The sequence below is a fragment of the Scyliorhinus canicula genome, chromosome 1, assembly GCF_902713615.1.
Source record: "Scyliorhinus canicula chromosome 1, sScyCan1.1, whole genome shotgun sequence".
NCBI lineage: Eukaryota > Metazoa > Chordata > Chondrichthyes > Carcharhiniformes > Scyliorhinidae > Scyliorhinus > Scyliorhinus canicula.
This window is the reverse complement of record NC_052146.1, coordinates 221,186,350-221,199,319: the sequence shown is the minus strand read 5'-3', so window position 1 is coordinate 221,199,319 and position 12,970 is coordinate 221,186,350. Positions and strand designations below refer to the sequence as shown.

Genomic DNA, 12,970 nt, shown 5'->3' with positions numbered 1-12,970 from the left:
ACCTTGTTTTTTGCACAGATGTGCTGGTCTCTTCCATTGCTGAGGGGGGGGGATATTTGTGGAGCACCTCCTCCAATACGTTGTTTAATTGTCCACCACCGTTCATGGCTGGATGTGGCAGGATTGCTGAGGTTCGACCCCATTGAGGATTTTTTTAGCTCTGTCTATTACTTGCTGCTTATGCTGTTTGGCACACAAGTAGTCCTGAGTTGTAGCTTCACCAGGTTGACACCTCATTTTTAGGTATGCCTGATGTTGCCTCTGGCATGCCCTCCTACACATTTCATTGAAGCAGGGTTGAACCCCTGGCTTGGTGGTAATGGTAGTGTGCGGGATATACCGGGCCATGAGGTTACAGATTATGATGGAGTACAATCCTGTGCTGCTAATGGCCCACAATGCCTCATAGTTGCCCAGTTGTTAGATCTGTTTCAAATTGATCCCATTTAGTACAGTGGGAGTGTCACACAACACATTGCAGGGCATTCCTCCACAACTGTAGGCATCGGGCATTGTGCCTGCATGGTGTTGAGTCACTACCCAATGACCAGGGGCCGATGTGCAAAGCAATAGGTTAGCCCAAGTTCAGAGTAAATAAAGAGGAGAGTCGAGGGAAGTGGGGCTGGCCAAGGTGAGGGATCTACATTTGGAAGAAGGGTTCGCCAGTCTGGAGGAGAGGGTACAGGTGCCGAGGGGGAGTGAGTTCAGGTATCTGCAGGTTAGGGACTTTGTGCGAAAGGTCTGGAGGGGGTTCCCTAGGTTGCTAGGATACATCCTGCTGGTGCGACTGCTGCTTCCGGATGTGGAAGGGGAGGGGAGAATTGGGGATATATACAAGTGGCTGGGGGAGCAGGGAGGCCAGCAGCTAGTGAAGATCAAGGAGAAATGGGAAGTGGAGTTGGGAGGAGAGATCAATTAGGAAGTATGGAGTGAGGCACTGCGTAGGGTAAACGGGACCTCCTGCTTTGCAAGGAGCTCATGGAGAAGAGGAAGGCCAATGTCGTGGCCTTCGCCTCTCTGATTGCACGTATAAGGTGGTGCACAGGGTGCATATGACTCAGGGGGGAATGAGTGAGTTCTTTCAGGGGGTAGCAGATGACTGTGAGAGGTGTGGGCGGGGCCAGCACATTGCGCACACATGTTTTGGGGCTGCGACAAATTGGGAAGATTCTGGGCAGGAGTGCACGCAGTCTTAGCCAAGATAGTGGAGGAGGAGGTGGACCCGGACCCTTTGGTGGCGATATTTGGGGTTTTAGAGAAGCCGGAGCTCAAGGAGAGGAGGAAGGCCGATGTCATGACCTTTTCCGCTCTGATTGCACGGCGGTGAATTTTACTGGAGTGGCGGTCGGCATCGCCACTGGGGGTAGCGGCTTGGTTGGATGACCTGTACGACTTCCTGCGGTTGGAGAAGATAAAGTATGAGTTATGGGACTCAGCAGGGGAGTTTGAGAAAAGGTGGGGGATGTTTGTGACTGTGTTTGAGGAGCTGTTCATCGCAGGGGGAGGGGGGTGAAAAAGGGGAAAAACATCTGTAAAGACTGTAATTGATTGTTGGGAACCATGTTTCCTGGGGTGTTTATGTGTTGTAATCTTTTTTGATACATGTTGGTAATAAAATACATGGGGGGAAAAAAGAGGAGACTCGGTTCCATGCGACTGAAATGCTGCAGTTAAGGGAATTGGAGCTCGAGTGTGACTGAGAGCTTGATGAAGACGGGAGTTGAGGCTAAGGAAACCCAGAAGCAGCGATGTTCTGCTCAGCGTAGCTAGAGAGCTGCAATCATGTCAACTATTAGATGCTGGGGTTCAGCCTCATGTATCCAGTGGGATACAGTTCAGACAGAAGGTATTGACTAGCTGAGTGAAGAGCAGGCATTGGGGCAATGGAATGGCTCTTTAGGGCAATCAGTAGCTATATCATCCAAAGAAAGAATCTGAAATCCCTCGTAAGAACGACAGAGTTTTAAAGTTTTTTTGGATGCACAGTGATTCCTGATGTCTGGATGGATTACAGAAAAATTTCTGCCTCGGTGCTTCTACCATTTAATCTGTCACACGAAAGGTGGCTCGCTCCTAGGAACTTCTGATTAGACCTTATGGGCGCAATTCTCCACTGCCCACGCCAGTTGGGAGAATAGCGGGGGGGCCTCCCGACATTTTTTGCGCCCTCCCGCTATTCTACCCCCCCTCGCCTGATCCACGTCACGAATTGCCGCTTGCCATTTTTTACGGCGAGCGGCGGTTCTCCGTGGCCGAAGGGCCGAGCCTTAACGCCTGTTTTTTCACGGCAGCAAACACACCTGCTTGCTGCCGTCGTAAAAACGGGCGCTGGTGCTCGTTTGGGGCATCCAGAGGCCTGTCTGGGGCGGGAGCACCACTGTTGTGCTCGGGAGGGGACAGGCCCGCGATCGGTGCCCACCCATCGTCGGGCCTGCGTCCAAAAGGGACGCACTACTTCCCCTTCGCCGCCCGACAAGATCAAGCCGCCACATCTTGTCGGGCGGCGGTGGAGAAATGCGGAACTGCGCATGCGCGGTTACTGCCAATGGCATGATGACATCACCCGCGCATGCGCGGGTTGGAGCCAGCCGCACGTCATCTTTGCGCACGGCCTTAACGACGGTCATTAAGGCCGCGACGCCGTGATTCCCGAGGTCCCGCTCCTAGCCCCGTTGGTGGGGGGGGGGGGGGGGGGGGGGGGAAAGAATCGGGTCCCGGGAACGGTCGTGAAGGCTGCCGTGAAACACGGCCAGTTTCACAGCAGCCTTTACGACTCTCCGCATTTGCGGAGAATCTCGTCCTCTATCTCTGCCAAGTGGGCACCAAGAGCGCCAAATTTTCTCCAGCTCAACCGCCCATCCACCTTAGTCAACCAGGATGCTAAACAGCCAGTAATCAGACCAGAAAAACAGTGAGAATAGGGAGGGGAAAGCTTTGACCCCTGAACCGGGAGACCATTGTGGGGGCCGAGAACCGAACATGGCTGACCCAACAGGATCGCCAATGCCAACCAGGCGATGATGGAGAAACTGATGGAGTTCATCACAACGGAACTCCAGAAGTACAGAGAGGTGATTAAAGAGGACCTCATGTTGGCGTGGGGTCAGCAATAGAGGTTCATTGGCCCCCATAAAGGAGGCAATGGACAGTGTAGTGGAGTCCTGGGGCCCAAAAGGCAACGCTGCGGGACCTAGAAACGACAGCCAGTGAGCAGGGAGAGTGGATCGCCTCGCTTGAAGCCGAGGTGGCAAGGTTGGTCATGACCCAGAAATCACTGAAGGGAAAGGTTGATGACCAAGAAAACAGGTCCCGCTGACAGAACCTGCAGTTCGTCGGGCTTCAGGAGGGCACGGAGGGGGAGTTTGTACCATCGATGCTCAGAAAGCTGGTTGGGAGGAGGGCATTGCCAAGCCCTCAGAGGTGGACTGGCCCACAGGTCGCTCCGCCAGAGACCCAAGTCGAGAGAACCACCACTGACAATAATAGTGATGTTCCATAGGTTCCAAGTTAAAGAGTGGATCTCGATGTGGGCGAGGAACATGTGGCCATGCAAGTGGGAAGGACACACTGCAGGGTTGGAGGGGGGGGGGGGGGGGTGGTAGAATGCTGTTTACAACAGTTTGCATGTTGAGATGGCCCACGAACTAAAAGGAAACCCCAGCGTGCAGAGGCAAGTATTGCTGACCCTACAGGGGGACATGGAACCCCCCATTGGAATAGTCACCCAGAACGTGAGGGGACTCAACGGGCCAATGAAGAGATCCAGAGTCTTTGCCCATCTTAAAAGTCTGAGGGTTGACGCAGTCTTCCTACAAGAGACACGATGTGGAGATGCCGGCGTTGGGCTGGCGTGAGCACAGTTAGAAGTGCTACAACACCAGGTTAAAGTCCAACAGGTTTCTTTTGAATCGGAGCTTTCAGAGTACTGCTCCTTCATCATGGCTACCATAGACACCTTTCACCTGAGAAAGGAGCAGTGCTCCGAAAGCTAGTGATTCGAAAAAAAACTGTTGGACTTTAACCTGGTGTTGTAAGACTACTTACTGTACAAGAGACACATATAAGAGAGTAAGACTGAATGAGGGTAAGGAAAAACTGGGTGGGACAGAAAACAATGGCAGAATAGCCAACCTAGACACCCAATGACTTATCATGGGGGGGGGGGGGGGGGGGGGGGGGAAAGACTTCAACTGTGACAGGAGCCATATCAGGAATGGCATGAGAACTAAAAACCTTTATGGAGCAAATGTAGAGCCATGAAGATTCAACCACCCAAGGGAGGAGGCTTTCTCCTTCTTCTTCCACATGCACAAAGTTCACGCATAGACTTATTCATAATAGAGAAATTGGTGATTCCAGGGGTAGCAGGAGTAGAATACTCCGTGATAGTAATCACGGATCATGTTCCACACTACACGGACGCGAGGTTCGAGATGGGCCAGGCCCAGTGGCCCCATGGAGGCTGGATACAGCTCTCATAGCTGCTAGGGCGTTTTGCAAAAGAATGTCCCCAACCATCAATGTATCCTGCAACCAAAATCGAGAGATCTCACCCTCCATGTTCTGGGAGGCACTGAAGGTGGTGAAGGTGGTGATCTGGGGGAAATAACTTATAGGGTGCTTAGAGATAGGAAAGAAAGAGCGGCTAGGTAACGGCTGATTGACTCCATGTTGGGAGTGCATCGGTGGTACTCCATGGCCCCGACCGTGGAGCTGCTGTCGGAGAGGAAGCAGCTACAGATGAAATTTGACCTGTTCTCCACAGGGAAAGCAGTGAACCAGATCCCTCGGACAGGGAGGGGGGCTTCTATAAGCATGGAGGCAAGGTCAGCCGCCTGCTGGCACACTAGCTGAGGAAGCAGGCTGACTTCAGGGAGATAGCAGTGTTAAGGGATGGGAGCAGTTGGATAGTCACTGCCCCAGATGAGACCAATGGGGCCTTTGCAAACTTTTACCGGGGACTTTGCACCTCTGAGCCCTCAGAGGGGGATTCGAGGATGAAACAATTCCTGTGTTTTTAAAAATTTATCTTTCTTATTTTGATTTTTTTCCATTGTTCACCGTATATGCTTGATAACACGAACGTAAAATTTGACCACTTGTGTAGCAAAGAGATGTAAATTATTTATAACATTTTTTAAGAGGGACACAATTGTAAAATGGAACAACATGAAGCAAAGACTCACCAGTGATAAATGAAAAACTCCAATAAAAACATTTAAAAAAGATTAGAATAGCTGGTAAATGTTACTTTTTATTTTCTCAATTCTTTCCTGGTATCTGGATGGCCCTGACAATGACAGTATTGTTTGTCCAACCTCAATTGCCCTTGAGAAAGTGGTGGTGAGCTGTCTTCTTGAACCACTGCAGTCGCTGCGGTGTAGGTACACCCACTGTGCTGTTAGGAAGGGAGTTCCAGGTTTTGACCAGTCAAAGTAAACGATCAGCGATATATTTCCAACTCGGGATGGTATGTGACTTGGAGGGGAACCTCCAGGTGGTGGGGTTCCCATATCTGCTGCCCATGTCCTTCTAGATGGTCGTGGGTTTGAAAGGTGGGCACTGTGGGTACCACATGGACTGTAGTGGCTCAAGAAGGTGGCTCATCACTGCCTTGTCAAAGAAAATTAGGGGTGGGCAATAGATGCCAGCTAGCCAGTGACACCCAGATCCCTCGAAATAATTAAAAGTAAAATAAGCACTTTGAGTAGCATAACATACAAGACAACAGAGTAAGAGTGAGAAAGTGAGACTTGGAGAGATCTGTTATGGCCGATGCAGACACATGGGCCGAATGGCCTCCTTCTTTGCAATACTCATCTAGGATTCTCTTATCGGTCAAAACATTGTAGAGATCACAAGCCGGCTAAGCGTGCTGATGGTGGAGCCAAATATGTTTGGAACCCATCTTCAGCACAAAATGCTGAGTAGATGATCTTGGCTTGGCTCGTCCGTCACAGTTGTTGGACTTGAAGCCAATTCAATTCAGTGCATGCAATGTCACAAAATGACTGAGTGCATTATATACAGCAAAGGCAATGGGCCCCAACATTACTCTGACTGTGGTGCTGAAGAATTGTGCTTTAGAACTGGGTGTGGAAATACCAATACAGCTATAACATTGGCATCTACCCAGCAACGTGCAAAAGGCAGGACAATGCCAATTGATTCAACTACTCCCCTACTCGTCTCCACTCAACATGAAGAAAAGGTTGTCGACTGTGCTATCAAGTGGCACATACTCATCGATAACATGCTCACTGATGCTCAATGTTGGTTCTGTAAGGGCCATTCAGCTCCAGACCTCATTACATTTTATAGTCACATATTTCATTACAGCCTATGTCTGGACATGGAGAAAGGAGATGAATTCCACAAGTATGGTGAGGGTGGCTTCCCTTGACATTAAGACAGTCTGAATGCTGCATCAAGACACCCTTGAAGTCATTGGAAATTAGGGGAAGACGCTCCACAAGCTGGAGGTTGACCAGCTCAGTCACAAAAGTCGCTGCAGGATTCTCTCAGGTCAGTGTCCTGGGCCCAACCACTTACAGATGCTTCTAAATGACGTTCTCTCAATTATAAGGTCAAAAGTCAGGATGATTACAAGAGTGAAATTTTGTTTACAATCCTTGAGATGGCGTAGCTATCTGTGCCTGCATATAGCAATACTGCAATGGGACAGAATTTCTCTACAAGGAGCTAACATGGACTGAATGGGTTGAACATTCTCCATCTGTGCCGTTATGACTTTTGACATTCAGCTTGTGCTGATACGTGGGAAGTAACAGTCGCATGATGTCAGCGTCATGCAATGACCATCTCCAACAAAAAAACACCTCCTCTTGATACTCAAAGGCAATACCATCACTGAATCTCACCATCAATATCACCATACAGAATGACAACTAGATTAGCCGTGTAAATGCTGTGACTACAAGAGCAGGTCAGATGCTAGGAATTCTGTGGTGACTAACTCATCTGACTCTGCAAAGCCTGTCCACCATCTACAAGGCACAAGTCAGGATTGTGATGAAATACTCTCCACTTGTCTGGATGACTGTAGCTCCCGCAGTCAAAAAGCTCGACACCATCCAGGACAAAGTACCTTAAACATATTCTCTCTCCAACCTGGCGCAATGGCTGCAGTGTTTAACCATTTACAAAATTTGTCGTGGCAACTTGCCAAGGTTTCTTTGAGGCAAAATCTGTGACCTCAACCACCCAGAAGGACAAAGGCAGCAGCAAGTCTCCCCCCCCCCCCCCCCACCCACCCCCAACTAACACACTCTTTTAACTTGGAAGTAGACTGTCTTTTCTTCATCGTTGCTGGATCCAAGACCCAACATTCCCCAACTAACAGCACAGCAGGAATACCTTCACCACACAGACTGCCGTTGCTCAAGAAAGCAACTCACCACCATTTTCTCAAGGGAAAAGTTAGAGATGGGTAATAAATCCTGGCCTTGCCTGTGATGTCCACATCCAGTCAATGAATATATGAAAAAAGAACACCGATTACATAACCTTACAAAACAATCAATTGTGTGTTTCAAGTGAGACTTTGGATGTACTTACCAGGTGGCCTGACAATGATCTGTGGGTCATCTGTAAGAACAGAAAAATATACTGTTCAAATATTGGTGGTATTTTGATGACATTAATGAAAAAATTGTTTAACACATTGGTAAATAACTTATTGCCTTCATGAAAAATGTTGAAATATAAGAATATAAGAAAGAGGAGCTGGAACAGGCAATATGACTCGTCAAGCCTACTCTGTCATTCAATACGATAGTGTTTGAACCCCTATATCATAGAATCATAGAATTCCTATAGTGCCGAAGGAGGCCATTCAGCCCATTGGTTCAGCACCAACCCTCTAAAGAGCACTCTACCTAAGCCCACAGTCCCACCCTATTTCCGTAACCCCACCTTACCTTTGTATATTAAGGGCCAATTTATCATGGGCATCCACCTATATTAGTTCCACTTTCCTGCCCTATCCTGAACTCTACTGATTCCCTTGGTGTCTCTGAATCTAGTGATATCAGTCTTGAATACACTCACTGACTGAGAATTGACAGCTCTCTTGAGAACACCAAAGGTTGACAATACTCGAAGTGAATCAATTTCTTCCCATCTCAGTCCTAAATGGCTGACCCATTATCCTGAGCATGATCCAGCCAGGGAAAGCAACCCCGGCAAGTTCTCTGGGAATTTTATATTTTTCAATGAGGCAGCAGTGCTAACCACTGTGTCCCGTGCTGCCCCGTCGACTGTGGGATATAGACAGGTTAAGTGAGTGGGCAGGAACTTGGCAGGTGAAAATATAATGCAGAGAAATGGAAAGTTACGCACCATGGCAGGAAGAATAAAGGAACTGAATATTATTTAAATGGAGAAAGACTGCAGAAAGCTCCAGCACGAGGGATTTGGGGGTTCTCGTGTATTAATCATTCAGAGTTAGCATGCTTGTCCAGCAGGTTGTAGGGAAAATAAATGGAATGTTGGAATCCATTTCAAAGGGAATGGAGTATAAAAAAAGGAAGTCTCGCTAAATCTATACAAGCCACCAGTTAGACCACACTAGGAATACTGTTTGGTTCCCTTATGTAAGGAAAGATATACTGGCATTGAAGGCAGTCCAGAGAATGTTCAAGAGGTTGTTTTCTTATGAGGAGAGGTTGAGTAGGTTGGGCCTTTAATGAAAAATGAAATGAAAATCGCTTATTGTCACGAGTAGGCTTCAATGAAGTTACTGTGAAAAGCCCCTAGTCGCCACATTCCGGCGCCTGTCCGGGGAGGCTGGTACTCACTGGAATTTAGAAGAATGAGAGGCAACTTTATTAAGACATATATGATTCCCAGGGGGGTTGACAGGGTAGATGCTGAGAGGTTGTGGGAGAGTCTAGTACTAGAGAGTATAATTTCAGAGTAAAGGGTCACTGGTTTAAGACCAAAATAAGACCAAAATGAGGAGGAATTTATTCTCTCAGAGCGGTGTGAATCTATGGAACTTTTTACCGCACAGGGCTGTGGAGGCTGGGTTAAGTACGTTCAGGGCCGAGATAGATAGATTTTTAATCAGCAAGGGAATAAAGGATTATGGGAATAAGGCAGGAAAGCAGAATTAAGAATTGTTATATCAGGTCAGTCATGATTTTATTGAATGGCGGAACTGATTCAATGGACCGAATGGCCTACATTTTATGGTTTACAAGGGCATCAATATCCCTCGAAATGTGAATGTTTGTCTCTCCTCTTTTAAAAACTTTCAATTATTCCCACTGAAATCAATAATTTCACCCTTCTGTACCTCTGCCAGCATCTTGGTTAATCGCTTAACTGGTCTATATTCCTTTGAAACCTCTTTGCACCCTCCTCACAACTTGCTTCCTTACCTAGCTTTGTATTGTTAGCAAACTTGGATGCATTACTTTCAGTTTTTTTATTGCAATTTTAGCAGAATAGACATTAATGGGTTAATACGGAATGCAGCGGCATAGTGGTATTGTTGCTGGACTAGTGATCTAGAGAACCGGGGTTGTGCACTGCGGACCCAAGTACAAATTCCACCACGGGTGTTGGTGAAATTTGAATTCAGTAAAAATCTGGAATTAAAGTCTAATGATGATGATGAAACCTTTGTCAATTTTCGTACAAAAACACCTGGCTCACTAATGCCCTTTTAGGGAAGAGAATCTGCCATCCTTACCTGGTCTGGCCTTCATGTGACTCCAGACCCACAGCAATGTGGTTGTCTCTTAACTGCCCTCTGAAATGGCCGAGCAAGCCACTCAGTTCTAGGGCAATTAGAGATGAACAATGAATGCTGGCCTAGCCAGCGACACCCACATCCCATGAACGAACAAAGAAAAACTATTTCCATTGGGAGGAGGATTGATAACTGGAAGGATGGAGAACTGGAGGATAGAGAAAAAGATTTATTTTATGCTGTGGGTTATTACATGAAAGGGTAGTGGAAGCAACTTCCATGGTAACCTCCAAAAAGGAACTGGATACAGGATATACCTTCTAAGGAATGCTCTGTGGAAAATGGAGGGGAAAAGAGCTAATTACATAGCTTGTTCAAAAAGTCAACAGGACACGATGAGCTAAGTGACCTCTGTGTACTGCAAGATTTTATGAAGTTCCTATTTAAGTAAAGGAAGACACTGGGCTTGGACTGTTCTAACCGTCACTATATATATTGGAAAATCGCTTACATATACTTTGAGTTCCAGAGATCTGATTTTCCAATGTGTTCTCGTATTATGAATCAGAAATTGTGTGGACCCTGTCCTGGATTCCCCTGCTGCAGGTTCAGGTAGTAAGGCCTCACTACAGGTCGACAGGCTTGGAAGGTCAACCAAATGCAAAGCTTATAGAACAGAATGCTGCATAATGTCATCAGGTTAACCGAGGGAATTTAGCAATCCTACCTTTGTGGATGGGAGAATGAGTCAGGAAATTAGCACCACAGCGTTCATCTCTGACCAGTACCTCCACCAGGTCCTGTGCATAGTGTAAATTACCCTGATATTGCTGTGGCTGCTAAACATGTTCAGCATTATGAATTGCTCCATATAAAGACCAAAATTCATGATGCATTTTTAGTTTTATTGTGGGATGAGGGTAACACTGCATCGGCTGCATTTATTGCCCATCCTTAAGTTAAAAAAAAGATGGCCACCTCCTTCTTGACAGATTACCTATAACCACTGGAGCATTAAAGCCTCAATTTTGCTGTTCCTGCCAGAGGTCAGGGCCAAAGTCAGTCTTCTTGGGGTGGAGTCAATTCTACAAAGCAAGGGTGAGCCTGCAGAAGTATCTCTGCCTTGCAGAGGAAGCCCACAACTTCTGAACATCGTGTTGCTTCATTTGGGCTCTTGGTGCAGCATCCAAAATGGACAGTCCAAGTTCAGTACTAGATGACTGTGACTGAATCCTACTGATACCTCAGCAGTAGCTGCAGAAGATAGAGGAGAAGGGAATAGAAGGGGAAAGCTGTAACAATGGCCTTCATGGCTCCTGGTACTGATCTTGCTGTTAATTAATGGTACTGAGGCAGTACAGAAGGGAATTCAGCTAGAGTATTATGCCCCAATCCATCTTTTGCATATGAGCGAGGTGGGAAGAGGGACGTTGGCTGACATCTATAAGGAAGGGGGCAGGTGGTGGAGTGGGAGCAGGAAAAAGTATGAAACCCAGTGTTCAGGCTAAGTGTATACTGGTGGACCTCCCCAACCCAACTTCTTTGGTGCTCCAGGAAGAAATTTCAGGTCAACTATCAACAATATAATGTGGGACTGAAGTCAGACTAGGTGAGACTGATTATGGTGGCAGAGTCACATCAGTGAAGTTAGCTGGGTTTATATGACAATCCAGCAACGGTCACAATCATGTTTTCCTGATGCCAGTTCATAGGTTACCAAAGATATTGAACTGAATCCCACAATTTGCACAGTATCATTCGAAAACCTGTTCCAAACTCTCAATTGCTGGGTTGTGAATCCAGTACCATAACCATATTGAAAATGTCATCCATCACCTGATTCAGTGACAAAAGTCAAGGCTTCGCTGATAGGGCCATAGCCGTATGGGTTCCTTGCTTGAATTTTAAAATAATATCTGAAAGATAGCAAATATTAGCAATTAATTATTTATCTCACAAGTTTGGCTTACAGGTTACCAATTCACTATTCCAGTTAAAATCGGCAGCATGTTCCATTCTATTTTAACGAATCAGTGAACAAAAAACTAAATCAATATTCAATCAGGAGCATGCAGTGATTTACGTGTTAGTGGTAAGCAAGATTCCTCATTGCCAGTCAGTACTCAGAAAATATAGGGTTTTGATTAATTAAAGCACAAAAACCTCTCAGCAAAAAACTGCAATGTGTCTTCCATCTCCCACCCTCAACTTAGAACAGCTGCGAGCAATGCCTGAGGTAAAACTCTCAGCCTTGTATTTAGATCATGCTATGATTACATTCCTTCCTTATTCCTATAACCTCCTCCAGCCCACAACCCTCTTCATTCCTCAAGCTCTCGTGTATTTTCCCCTTGCTTCACACCTCACTGACAGCAGTATTTTCAGCCTATCCCTATACTTTGGAATTCCCTCTCTAACACGATTGTTGGTTTATTATCCCACTATGAGACCCTCCTTAAAGCTTCCCTCTTGATTGAGTTTTTGTTGACTGCCCAAAACTAATTTTCTCTGACACTTTTGAAGCACCTCAAGATCTATTTTTAAGTTAAAGGTGTTAAATACCCTTATTGTGGTTATAATAATTGGCACAATTAAAACACTCAATTAATCCTTTATTTTCTTCCTTCCTGATGACAGTCTGGAGCACTGTTCCACAAGTGTAGATAATGCCTCAAATAAGTGGCCTTTCTTGCTGAACCTTAGATACTCCGTACGAGAGAACATCACAGTGGAACACAGTACAGTTTTTTTTTAACCAGCCATTCACTTTCCATCAGACCTGGCAAGGCAGCTATCAGGAACCTTGGCTAACGCAATATTTCCCTTTGCCTCAATCCCTAGCCCTAGCCGAGAACAGCTAATTTGGCACATTCTAGCTGTAGAACTTGGGGCCTGCAATCCTGGTTTTCAGCACAGTGGGTAGTGTGTGAAACCACTAAGCTATGGTGAGGGTGGGGAAGAGGGAGTTTCCTCCATTTTCTATTAGTTTCAGAAGAAAATGCGCAGCTTTAATTTCGACACTCGTCTAGATGGCTGCAAGTAACATTCTCTGGATACATGTCATAGAAAACAAAAAGGATCTCCGAATGAACCATTTAAATAGAAGCAGCTGCACCATGCTCCTTAATTGCTCACTAAATTAAATTTAAATCAAGTTTCTTCATCACATGACTGCAATGTTTGAAATCTTTGTAGATGGTGCACTAGTAAAATATTTGTTCAGTAATTGTTAGGTTTATTTATAACATTAAA

At 46.2% G+C, this 12,970-nt stretch overlaps 1 protein-coding gene across 2 annotated transcripts in view; it reads right to left on the bottom strand.

Annotated features, from left to right (window-relative positions):
• The window catches only part of fndc1 (fibronectin type III domain containing 1), a 251,208-nt gene that overhangs the window by 31,026 nt on the left and 207,212 nt on the right, over window positions 1-12,970 (bottom strand). For both annotated transcript variants that reach the window (XM_038808240.1, XM_038808250.1), the window contains 2 exons: window positions 11,555-11,634; window positions 7,579-7,608 (listed from right to left, as the gene is read on the bottom strand). In XM_038808240.1, the coding sequence (XP_038664168.1) occupies window positions 7,579-7,608; window positions 11,555-11,634 (110 nt within the window). The remainder of the gene's footprint in view (window positions 1-7,578; window positions 7,609-11,554; window positions 11,635-12,970) is intronic.